This window comes from Acanthaster planci, linkage group LG05 (genome assembly GCF_054643075.1).
Source record: "Acanthaster planci isolate LZ-2023a linkage group LG05, COTS_SCS, whole genome shotgun sequence".
NCBI classification, from domain to species: Eukaryota; Metazoa; Echinodermata; class Asteroidea; order Valvatida; family Acanthasteridae; genus Acanthaster; species Acanthaster planci.
In genome coordinates this window covers 11,566,499-11,579,343 of record NC_141781.1, presented here as the reverse complement: position 1 = coordinate 11,579,343, position 12,845 = coordinate 11,566,499, and the positions used below count along the sequence as shown (strand labels likewise).

Here is a 12,845-nt window from a genome sequence, read left to right as displayed (position 1 = left end):
AAGGGTCACAAAATCCCACGTAGGCCTACATGCACTGTAAGTGAAATGAGTCGTGGAGATTCTTCCACAAGCGATATATTTTTTTGGGGGGGGGATAAGCAGCTCTGTTAAACTTTTTACCACTGTGGGGATTTTTTTGGCTTTCTCCACTTCGTGCCGTGGCAGACAGATATCACAAAGACGATAGCCTGATTTCCAAAAGTCGTGATCGTTGAAAAGTATGTCGAAGGATAAGGATAAGGCCCTGACTGAAAGGGTGTGTGTGAAAACTCATATATACATGTACATGTAGGATTCAAAGAGTTTAGTGTTGGACAATTCCGTGTGAGAATTGATGAGAAAAATGTAGACTAATCCTGAGTCAAAATTCCACTTTTAGGAATCTATTCCCTGGAGTGATTGATGTAGCTCCCCTGAGAGTCAATTCTAGAAGGTGCCTAACAAATATACAGAAGGAGCAGGTGCCTACATCCGATTTCCTTGAATTGCGTGTTACTTACATGTATAAATCGTCTAATTTCAAAACAGTTTGTCGCAAGCGATCAATTGTCGCAGAGAGGTAGATTGAATATCTGAATGAATTCCTGCAAGGGACTAACCACCATGCACGTAGCCTCCAAAAAGGCCTGGCATTTTCTTGTGATGCATGTTTACCTTTCACCAGTGAAAATTGGAATGGATTCCGAGTAGAATCTTTCTTCCCAGGCAGAGCCAGAATGGATTCCAAGAATGGTAGAACACATTTTATGGCCCACTCCAGGAGGAAGCGCCTCAACTCGACGATAGTTGCCAGCGGCATCACAGCTACCCATACATGTGTCATGACTGCGCTGTACAGCACTTGCATGTAAATACATCGTGGATTGCCAGGATGCAACATTTCACATCATGCACATTCTTAGTTGCATAGGGACTGCTCCTTTTGCGCCAAGTGGCTGCTAAAACTATGGCTGTCATCAGTACAGAAATAAAAGAATATGTCACAAAGTTTCAAGTAGTTTCATGTACAGATAATATCAATACATATATTACGAAACACTACATGAAATACGTTATAACCCTCTTTAAAATTACGAGGACAAACGTACATTCGAATGAAATTGAGATAAAAAACGAAATACAATCAAAGCTTATTTTTTTGGCAAACTTTAGCAGCCTTACTTGGGCAAAATGAGAGTGGTCTGTTGCTCCCTGTGTTTTTGAAAGGGTTACCTCTGTGAAGGTGCACCTTCGACACTTACATGTATAATTTAATCGCATCTCCACCCCCCCCTTCTTAAGTTAATTCCTTAGAGAACAGGCAATGTTGTTGCCCACTGACTAAATTAATTTTTGGGGGCTTCTTATTTTGTGAACCAGAAATACGACTTGACATTGCTTGGGCAGGAAATGCAGAGCACGCACATCATACTGAGGTGCTAATGACATTTTATTTACTTAGGTTCGTCTCGCCTGCGCAAACATTGCCATAACAACTGTTTTGCAGTACTGTCCAAATTCCCATTGGGTTTACGTGTACGTGCGAAAACCTTGTAAACATTCACAACATTGGTGTGAATGGATCACATACCCTGACCAATGGATGACTGTCATACATGTACATGTCCAGATCTGCTGCCAACTGCATTAGTGTTAGTGTGTTTGTGTGTTTTGACCGGTGTTGAACTCAATTTGGTGTCTTGTCCAGCAGGAGCTACACATGATGTACATGCACAGGACCAGGCAGGTGGTCGGACAACCCATGGAAACAGTCACCCTCACTATCCTGGGCACGGTCCTTGGTGTCAGTAACATCTAAGGATGTGGTCTAAATAGCAGTCCGTTCAATCACACTAAAGGGTCCAGCAACCAAATCCATCAACAGGTGTAATGGAAACCTCCCTTGGCAATTCATTTCCGTCCAGATATGGAAACTATACCAAACTAAAACTAGATCCATCTGTAGACTGCTGTTTGCCTCGGAAATGTCAAATGTAGCCAATCTTATCTGGGCTTGGGATGCCATCTCATCAAAGTCAGCAGACAGAAGTCGCCTACTTCATCCAAACTGTCGCCAGAAAATGCGCAAGTAGTACACATACATGCATACTGTACTGCAAGATTCATTTCTGTTAACTGTTTATTGGCAAAGCAGCAGGATTCTTGACAGATAAGATGGACGGAGAAAAAGAAAAAGGTCCTTCCAAACTTTGTAAGTTTCACAGTTACGTTTTTTGCCATTTGTTTTTTATTTATTTGTTTTTCCGCTTACACTTATTGTTAAGCCGAGTCCTTTCCAGCGTCAGAAATGTAAAATACAAAAAAATGACACATACCATATACAAATCCTAAAAGTCAGAGAGCTCGACACTTGGATCCTACGTGTTGCAGAAGCTTCATTTCTTATTTGAGAAAATTTCTGCCTGGATCAAATTACCTGAATTTTTAAGATTCTTTTTTTTCCCCAGCGAAGATGATTCAATCAGTGTTCAGATTACAGAGTTGTAACCTATATTTACATGTCATTCTCCCGCAAGTTTCGTATTTTTTAAATTGTAACATGCAGCTTTATGCCCTTTATACCTGCCTGTGTGCAGGTGAACATTTGATACATTTTCTCAGAAAAAAAAAAGGAATAAAAAATCCAAAAGCATTGGATAATATTGCCAGCGGCAGCGGGTATGTAGGTTATCGACATTCTGCACCTGTACAATGTAATATACGTGCACAGTACATATCCTGTAGGTCACAGTTTGGAAGCAGATGGCTTGGTGTGCATTGCATCTGCATACAAAAATGTACTTTTCCATCTGTGATCGTACTCATGTGTTGAACACCGTTGGCCTCTTTAGCATGAATTGTAACTAATAATAATAATAAAAGATCGAGACATCATCGATGCCAGTAGGGTTAGGTCTGGGTAAAATTATTCTCCCTGTTGGCGGGACAGATGTATCCCCATACTGTGGTTGGGTACTGGCGCGGTGGCATTCATTCCTTCATTTCTTAAATCCATTTTTTTAACGTCAATTTGTACTGCACCGTTGATCATTTTAATGAAAATGGCGCATGACAAATTTTCTTTATTTATTATTATTATTATCGTAAATGGTGCCTTTTCTTGTTAGCTGTGAATAATTGCAGCTCTTTAATCATGCATGGTGTTTTCAGTCTCCCCCCTCCCTTCCTGGTCCATTGCCTTCTTATCCTCTATTACTGTAGAAGTACCAGGTCATTCTGTCAATTCAGGGTCCAAAAAGTGTGTCCATTTTTGTGTCCCTGTTACACCCGACCAGGGTAATTTGACACGGAAATATCACTGAAATTGACTTCAAACTAATTGTATTTGTTTGGCACGTAATTTGCGTTGCTTAAATCACGCTTGGAAATTACGGAAAGCATTCTGAAGTTAGGTATGCCAGATGTTACAGGGGTACAAAAAAGTTGACCTCCCGGTAAAAACTTATAGAATGACGACACTGTACGACAGTTTGTATCATCCTTTAATCCAGTTTGTTGATGAAAACATTTAAATGCAAAATCCGGCTTTATAATCGGTTCTGTTAATATTGAGTGAAAAAAAAATTTACTCAAGATGCACTTTAGCTCCATATATCTGCATTTCATAGAGTAGTGGTTATCTAAGGTTTATTTCCAACATTGCACTGTAAAATGCTGCTGATTCTGGTGCCGTGTTGCTCTGAAATCATGTTACTAGAAATCCCTGCGAAAAGTCAGTCTTCGTTCTCCAGTCGGGCTCCTCTTGGGCCTCCTCCCAGAAATCCCGGCCGCCAATGCGAATATATGATCAGCAGGCAGGTTTCCAGGGGTCCGCTTTAGAGTCCCCAGTATTCATTGAGTGCACAGATCAGATTCCCTCTTCTGCTGCCTTGCAATAATCAACGGCCAATTGATGACGAAGGAAATGACACCAAGAGCGGCCGGCATCTTCAGTGCAACAGTCCAGAGCCATAGGCATCCAGAAGGCATGAATTGTGGACATAAGGGAATAGCTTAGCCAAATTAAAGGATAACATTAATAAATCCCTCCTTTTGCTGTAACGGTCAAAAACAGTCAAAAAGTGCTTCCACTTGATTTCCCCCAGTACACAGACACATATGGGAAATTCGACTGGTTCTGACTGATGGGACAACTGTGTCAAGAATGTGTCTTTGCACAGGAGGGTTTTTTTAGAAACAGCCACAGTAGCTTGTTTACAGCATAAGGTCAATGGTCTGCTTAATGGCTCCAAAAAACACCTGCCTCTCAAAAGCACAGTCAGACTTTTTGATGAAAAAAATACAAATATGGCCACCAGTCATCATGCCATGTTTCTCGAGTTGACCCACTGAAGGCAACAGAACTTGACGATAGCCAAAGTAAGAAGCCCGATGAATCCAACAGCTAACATATATGTAGAACCGCTGTTAAAACCTCTTTGGCTTTAGCTCCTTCAGGAATCTTGTGTCACATGTAGATTCAGCTTTGTTCAGTTCGGTTGTTCAGAGTGATTTATAATGATTATGGTATGCGCGTGTGTAACAGTATGTGATTGCATGCAGTAAGGATGACTTCTGTGTTTTTTAGCAGCACTTCACAAGTACATGCATATGTATAAGTACATCTCCATTTTGGTTTACCAAGGAAAGGAAATTTGTATTATTTTTCAATGCCTCTATCAAGTAAGATAGATGTTTTTCCTTTTATCCATTTTCTCCTTCAGAAATGGCCAGAATGTAGAGGGCGCCACTCACAAGTTTGTAGTGGACCTGATCAAGCAAGGGGGCAGCGAACTGACTCTCACCGTCATCTCGGTGCCCAACTTCAAAGAGGACCAAGGGGAGCCCAGCGACGACTCCTCCGGCTACTCCTACTATGACTTCAGCGACAGGAAACCGATCCCTATCACGGTACCAGACTACCGACACGTCAACACCGCTGGGAACAAACATGTGGTAAGCGCTGGCGTGGTTACTTGTTTGCTTACATGTACATGTCCGTGTGTGAGTGCTTTACTTAAAGTCTAATGTCCATTTGAATAGTTCTGCTGGGGATCATGTGATCTACCTTCCCAGATGATTTGCTGTTGGCATAAAAAGGCAAGAATCACTTAGCAGGGGTTGTGGCACTTTCCATGATTTTCATCATGGGCCTGTGTTCTTGCATTTCTCTCACTGAGAAATGCTGGAAAACATGCACTTTTCCTTTTTCTTAACAATGGGGATGTCGGTCATGTGCACTTTGCACATTGGTATGGGGTTTGGTGTATTCAGTTTAAATTTGCTTTGAGATATCAGGTTTGCATGGACTTTTACTGTTTAAATGGTCATCACACTATACCTGATCATCAACACTTCTAAACGTATACCGTGAATAGTGCAGTAGCTATGTTGCCATAAAGTGTGTGGGTCATTGTACTGTTCAGGCAAGTGCAGTGATCTTGATTTGACTCAATGCTCTCTATGAGAGAGGGGGAAAGGAGATGAGAGCTGCATTGGCTTGTACAATTGGTTTGCTAAAAGTTTGAGAGACACTCAAAGTGTCTGTATTTCAGTGGAGACTGTCGCATAAGCCATGCCTCATCAAAGAGTAGTCAAAAAATAGGAGGGAATGTATCAAAGATTTTCAATGAAAAGTAAAGGGCATTATAAATCCATCCCTGATCAGAGTCATATGTGTGCCATTTTGAAATAATCTGTCCATCATTTTCAAGCCGTTGCATGTCATGCCTTCTCCCCTCCCCCACCCAAGGTGTACAACATCTACATTGCGGGCAAGCTCAAGGCCTCCCACCGATACAGCCGGTTTGCCGACCTGCACAACCGGCTAAAGCGGGAGTTTCCAGACTTCCAGTTTCCCAAGTTTCCCAGCAAGTGGCCCTTCTCATTATCCGAGCAGCAGCTGGAACAGCGGCGTCGAGTGCTCGAGCAGTACTTGGAAAAAGGTCGGTGAGCCGACAACGCTGCGCCCTGGGCACGGCTGGCATGTGTTGCATGGCAGCGTCGCAGTCGAGTCTCCTCGCAAACCCCTTTACAAGTCCAGGCGGAAGTTCTCTCGCAAGAGCAGTCATGAGTAACGGGGGGGGGTTAACACCGGCGTAGAAGTGCTCTTTGCCGGCTTTCATTTGATCAGCTTGTGGGACTTGGCTTGACTTGAAACTGAATGACGTGCGATGGAATTGTGATGGACTTGCAGGGACTTGCCAGGACTTGTTGGACTCGACTGCAATACCGCATTATGATATCTGGACTAGCATCGCTTCCAAATGAAAAAATTTACAGACATTGAAAATAGGAAGAGGGCTACCAACTTGATGTGTGATTCCTCAGGATTTCTCTCCAGATTTCAGGATTTTTTCTCCCAACGCCTGAATTTTTATTAGTTTCATCATTCAAGTTTTGCTACTTCTTTCTAGTGCAAGTTTCACATAATTTTAGCCATGTATGAGAGAATTCCTGACTTGTCAGCTTGGAATTCAACATTTTGGGGGGTCATTGTTCCAATCGAGTTTTTTATCTTCCAATCTCACCCCCGTTTAAACAGTGATAAGCACTTGAGATGATCAAGTAAACATTTTTAAGTGTTCCTCTGTTTTGCTTTTCCCTAATTGCGCCTTTCAGTAACCTGTGTTCGAGTCATTGGCGAGTGCGACCTCATGCGGGATTTTCTAAACTTGCAGGACACAGAGAAGCAAGAGGTGAGGCTGCTTTGATGCACATCTTTTCACAAATATGTAGAAGTCTGGGATTCTGTAAGTCAAAGGAAAATTTGGTTTGAGTGCAATTTTTACCATGTGCAGAGAAAACACAATTACTGTAAATGTGTGACCTGTCACCACAAAATGAGCTGAAAGTCGGAAATTTCAAAAATTGAGATATTGGTGTTTTTGAATTCAGCAGAAAAAAAGAGTTTTCCAATGGTATATACATGGAACACTTTGGTAAAAGTATAAGGTGACAATTTGACATTATTCCGGCAGCTTTGTGTCTTTCTTTCCAACATTGTTTCAAAACATCTGATTAAATTTGCTGAGAAAATTACATTTTTAAATACCATACATGATCCTGCAAAAAATATGGAATTAAGAAGGAGGCCGATATACTTTCCAAATATTACAAAATCCCAAATTGACCTCCACTTCAAGTTACTTGATTTCGAGCCCTCAATATACATGTAGGAAAGAGTGGAATGCGACTTTGCGCTCATTTTGTTATGAAGGGTCACATGTGAGGTTATTAACCAGTCAACAGAAATTGCTTGCTAGGGAGGCCTGTACTAGCAGGTCTTAGAAACTGGTTGCCGTAAAGCAAGCAAAGCTGCTGCTCTTCAGTAGAATGGTCCATCTTGGCTAGATTGAGATGCGGCCTGAAATGAGAATCTTTTACCCTAGCTCCCCAAGGGTGTACGTAAAATCGTATTGAAATTGGAGGATTCGGGACTGTTAGGGTTAACCAAGAGCCTTTGCTCCAAGGTATGCAACTTTCAGCTTGAAAGGTGAGGCCTAACAAGATTGAAATTCCAAGATGATGTAGACTTCATATGCATGTTCCATCAGACTGCCTCTCTAGTCTGTATCAATTCTTACTTATAGCAAGCGGGAAGTTGAATTATTTGCTTTGTGCACATTGTGCCTGTACCTTTGTCAAACGGAGTTTTGGCTGTGGAAAAATGATGCATGCAGGTGCAGATGCTATCTTTGAGCGTGCATTTACAAATGGAAGCTGCAGATTTAGTCACTTCTGGGCATTCTCCATTGAACTGTGTGTTTTTTCTGATTTTCTTGTCTTTCAGACAACAGAAAACAAAAGCAAAGCAGAAGTGAGTGGCTATACACGTATGGTCATCTTTCACTAACATGCTCACACTTGTTCAGTGCATTTCATGCTTGTTCTACTGATGCTTTGAGTTGCCACGGTGGTCAGAAGCTACAGTAGTCACAAGGACCTTAACGACTTGCTGCTGGGTGCCTTTGGAAATGCAGTGTCTAAAACCGGGCGATTTTTCAATGTCTTCAGGTTTCAAAAATCTTCCAAAATTCCTATCAGTTTATCCTGAATACCTAAACCCCATCGAATGACTGTCCGATCTGACAGACAACATCTATTGATGACCGAGTATTTTAGCCAGGACTGCCGCCTTGTAAAAAGAGCCCAGATTGTGCGGTGTTATATAAGTTTCTTGTGTTCCTGAAACTGGCGTCTTTTCAATACGGGTCAGATTAGCATGGAGAGGTATTGTATTGCTCATCACTGGAGTGCTGGAGCGCTTTTGTCCCCTGTGGTAATCCACTCGTACTGAATGACACAAACAGTGGTATAAACTTTCAAAACAGTGACGGATTTCCTCCGCTATTGACAACTGGAAAAATGTTTGCAATTCGTGGCAGCTCGGTCTTTTGTTCCGAGTACGGTCTTTTGTTACAAGGCCCAGCTCTTTTGTCCGATTTTGGGCACTCCGGCTGTGCGTACAAACCCAAGGGACCCGAAACGGGGCTCCCCGGCAGCAAGTGAATAAACACCCAAGTGAAATGGGTGGACAGAGTTGGGTTGAGCAAACTGCCAACCATCAGCAGATGAACAGCCAAAGCAAACAGTACTTTCAGGTGTACCCAATACACTAACAAACTAATCATGGCCTCACTGAAGCATGGAGACACGATGCAGGCTGACTGGTCAAAAATGGCATGTTCATACATATACTTGCATGTCCTTGGTTTCTCCCGGAATGTTCCTGGGGCATTTTCTCAGGCAAATAATACTCAGGAGGGAAAAAGATGCACGAGTAGCCTTCCCCCCTGGAAAAAAAGGATTCCAGGCTGCGGTTTTATTTCCTTAACGTTCTAGCTCCTGGAGAAATGGTCATTATTTCTGACATTCCTCAATCCTTCATCCACTGAATAATTGGAGACTGTTAGTGTTAACTTAAAGTTCCAGAAATGATATGTGCATGTGCATTTGATCTCTTGCCACTGCCCTCAGCTTTGGTACAGTTGTGTTTAGTTTTTGGCCGTAAGAAATGGCAATAGGGCAGGCCCAAGGAGTTTGATCAGTGTGCAACGGCACTAGTTCATTTGCAGGAGACAAAACCTCCACTTTTTAAAGAATTTGCTTATTTTTTGATTGACAGTTATTCAGAATACATTTAATTAATACATTAATTATTGTTACATGTATTATTAATACATTAATTTGTAAGCGTCTGGACACATTTGAGGCAGTTGGGACTAAGAAAACATTCAAATTGATCCCCTTTCCAAAGCTTGGGGGGCAAGCCTGTTGCCTCCCTCCCCTTTGCCACCATCCATTCAGAAGAGGTGTCATGTCCACACCTGATAGCAGTGCCAATAAGGCAGCTTCTGATATACAACACACCACTTGCCAGGTTGAATCGTGTGATTGGGGCATGATCCCTGGCTGTATGATGTTTCAGGTTACATGGCTTCTGACTAGTGCCCCTGAACAAAGACAAATGGGAAGAGCCACCAATGTAGGGCTGGATAGCTCAGTTGGGAGAGCACTGGTACAGTATTCGGGAAGTCACAGGTTCAAATCCCACTCCAATCAATTTCTCTGTCGACTTTGTAATTTGTAAGCACCTAGTCAGTTTCCCTATTTAGTTTGTTTCATGATATTGGTATCAGAGGTACATGTATGGCTATGTCTGTTGTCAACATTTGCCCGCCTATTTGCGACCAGTGAGGAACTAGACCTAGCTCTAGCCAGAAGAGTCTGATGCTGCCCAAGTCTGTGCTTGTGCTCAATTTTCTGAGGCAGACAGGCAGTGCAGTGATGTCATGCAAAATGTTGTGAACCTTTCCAGCTGAATTCGTGGTTTGAAAGAGCCTGGCACTTCAGATGATGTCAAAATTCAAATTCCCCCTTGGAATTGCAGCCTGGAGCACAAGTCTGCCCGCTGGATTTTGCAAACTTTTGACAATTATCACCCACTTTATGCTTCTCTTGTGTTGAGATTCATGTACATACAGTAATAAACTAAACGTGCACGTTTGTTTGGGTAGTTGCATGTTATTACATATACAGTGACATTTGACTCAAAAAGGTAGATTATGTTATTGCCCCCTCTACCTGACCGTAAGTAGTTTTAATTAATTTATTATGTATAACAATCTATTGATACAATTATGCACATCCCTGTTATATGTTAATTGGCAAATTGACCTGCACTACACACTCTTACATGCCCGGTAAATTTCCTGCCACTGTGAAAATCATATTCTAATCCTATTCAGATGATGAATCATTGTAATGTAAGCGCTTTCCCCGTGAGGGGATGTGCTTGCTCTTGTACATTGAGATATTCAGACAGATTGCAATTAGCATCAAGCTACAGTTGCCGCCGTTTGCAGAGAGGAAGAATATACATGTTTTAACTCTCCCTCTTTGAAGCTACGAATGTAATAGCAAAGGGTCTTTGCCAGGAAAAAAAAAACTTTCTCTTCAGGAAAAAAAGGTAAACTAAAAAAAAAATCAGTCTTCCAGGCCAACTTTTCATGGGATTGGGCACAGCACGTACATGTACATGTACTCCTTATTACCTCATGTTTGTGCCAAACACAATGCATCCCTTGCCATACATGTGCACACAATGCCTAACATCTTCAGACGGTATCAGGAAGTGCATACAGCGCATTCGATAGTCAAATCAAGAGATATTTATAAGTAGGGCAGTATATGAAGCATGACCAGGACTTTAGGTCGTCCACAAACCCCGACAAATTGGGTTTTACCCTGCTTTGCACATCCTGCCTCAAGGCAACGCAACTGACAACAGAATTCGTGGATTCAAGGATTCATGTTGAGGCACCTGGCACAGATGTTCACTGAGGATTGGATTGGACAAGAGCTTGCAATGCATACAACCCTCGAGATGCTTCCTGTCTCGCCATGTCTCGCCATGTCTCGCCAAATGATGCAGATAGGAAAAATTTGCAAATCGCTGCTTAGCCAGTACCCTGGAGCTCAGTTCAACAAAAATCCTTCCCCGCACTGTGGGAAAAGGTCCACATCGTGCCTTTCTGTTGCCGTGCCATCAAGCATAGTTTAGAGAAACATACTTTTTCCGTGCTTCCACAACAAAACCATGCAAATTCAACCCTTTTTTGTTACTACCAGGGATACTGTAATTATTTGAAATTTCCCCAGTGTTGACTCATGTCAGTTTCACTTAACTGTATTTGCCATCTTTAAAGGCGTCAGAGGGTCATGAATTTATTCTTGTCAAGTCAAAAAGAGACCTACATGTATCTGTGGGACTACTTACGCATACTGAAGTATTCGTAATGCATGCTGGTGTGAATCTTTTGCCTGCTAACTTGAAGCAATAACATACATGTAGACTGCTAACTCAGACCTGCCTTGTATGTGAATTCCTCACAGGATCCATCTTTCACAGGGCCAGCCACAACTGATGAGCCAGTGTGATATTTCAGAATGGCAAGGTCACTTAAAGACAAAGCATTCTTGCGTGTCAGCGTAAACGCACGGTTGAGCTGATAGGGTGCATATGTGCTGTTCCACAGTGACTCCAGACACGCTTCATTTGGGGCATACGCTGTTAGCTGAACTGGCTCATTGGAGATGAACAGATAAAAGGCTTGCCTTTGTCAAGGTTGGATTCAAGGGAGGAGGGACGGAATGGGGAAGGCCCCCCCCAAAAAAAATAAACAATAGGGCAGAAAAAATTTGTTTTGAAAAGTAATGAAAGGCAATTTTGGAAGTCTGATTCTTTTCCATTCCTTCTCAAATTGTGTAAAAAACCAATGTAGCCTGTGCAATGTAGCTTCAACCCTCAGAATGGCCCGTAGAAAAGATTACGATTTTAAAAATTCCAACATTTCCCCCCACCCGAAAAAAAATTAGTTCTCGATCCGTCCTTGGTCTTAGTCAGTCCTTAGGAACAGCCCGTGAGTTGACTGTGGATCTGTCGAGTTATGATGTCCCCAGCTATGGGACTGGAGCGCCTGGTTGTCGTTTGCAAGGTGTCTTAAAGCACCATCTTTAATTTGGTTGTTGTTTTAGGAGACACCTACAAAGAGAGAGGATCAGGGCAAGGCCCAAGTTGAGTTGAGAATACTCCTCCCAGACAGAACGCAGGTCACTGTCACTGTCCGCAGGAACAACACAACGCAAGATGTCTATAATGTAGGTGATTACGAGATTGAAAACAGAGATTCCAAGTGACTTGTTACATTTTATGAAAATGGTGATTGGGGTAGTACCCAGTTGCAAGAAATGAGAATATATGTGTGGGTTTGCAGAACACAAAATGTGTGCTAAGCAATTGCTTTTCATCTCTACCTTTATTTCGATTTCATTTATTTCATATCATTTGTATCCAACATACCGGTAGCTCTTGAAATACAGTGAAATTTGTTGTTGTTTTGGGAGTGTTAAAAACCAAATAATCAAAATATATATATATAAATACAAAACATAATAAACGATGCTACCAAAATTTACACCAAAATTACAACATTGTCTTTCTTAAGACAAGATGATACTAACCCTGATTTCATGGACAGTTTGTGTTGGAGATTTCCAGAGTCACGCAAATACATCTCTACAGACAACCAAAAACTTCAACACTGTCGATACATCTTTATAGTTGGCCCATAAGCGCCGATTTGAACACCTCTTTCTGTTCAGTTAGTTTAAAATAATACCTTCATAATGCTCGCAGGCACTGTTTGTTTTTCTGACAGCAGAATCATTTTTATTTGCTTCCAGGCCATGGTTCATAAAATTGGCCTAAACCCAGAGATGTCCAAATACTTTGCCCTGTTTGAACTCCAAGAAGACTTTGGTGAGTCAGTCGTGGAAGTTAATGTGTTGCACAGTGCTGTTGT

General features: G+C 41.9%; 1 protein-coding gene across 2 annotated transcripts in view; it reads left to right on the top strand.

Annotated features, from left to right (window-relative positions):
* snx27 (sorting nexin 27) overlaps positions 1-12,845 on the top strand; it is a 55,131-nt gene that overhangs the window by 30,978 nt on the left and 11,308 nt on the right. The window contains exons 2-7 of one of the 2 annotated variants that reach the window (XM_022240245.2): positions 4,704-4,935; positions 5,732-5,924; positions 6,601-6,677; positions 7,772-7,798; positions 12,019-12,141; positions 12,727-12,802. In XM_022240245.2, coding sequence (XP_022095937.2) covers positions 4,704-4,935; positions 5,732-5,924; positions 6,601-6,677; positions 7,772-7,798; positions 12,019-12,141; positions 12,727-12,802 — 728 coding nt within the window. The remainder of the gene's footprint in view (positions 1-4,703; positions 4,936-5,731; positions 5,925-6,600; positions 6,678-7,771; positions 7,799-12,018; positions 12,142-12,726; positions 12,803-12,845) is intronic. The other variant, XM_022240254.2, reaches the window with a different exon arrangement.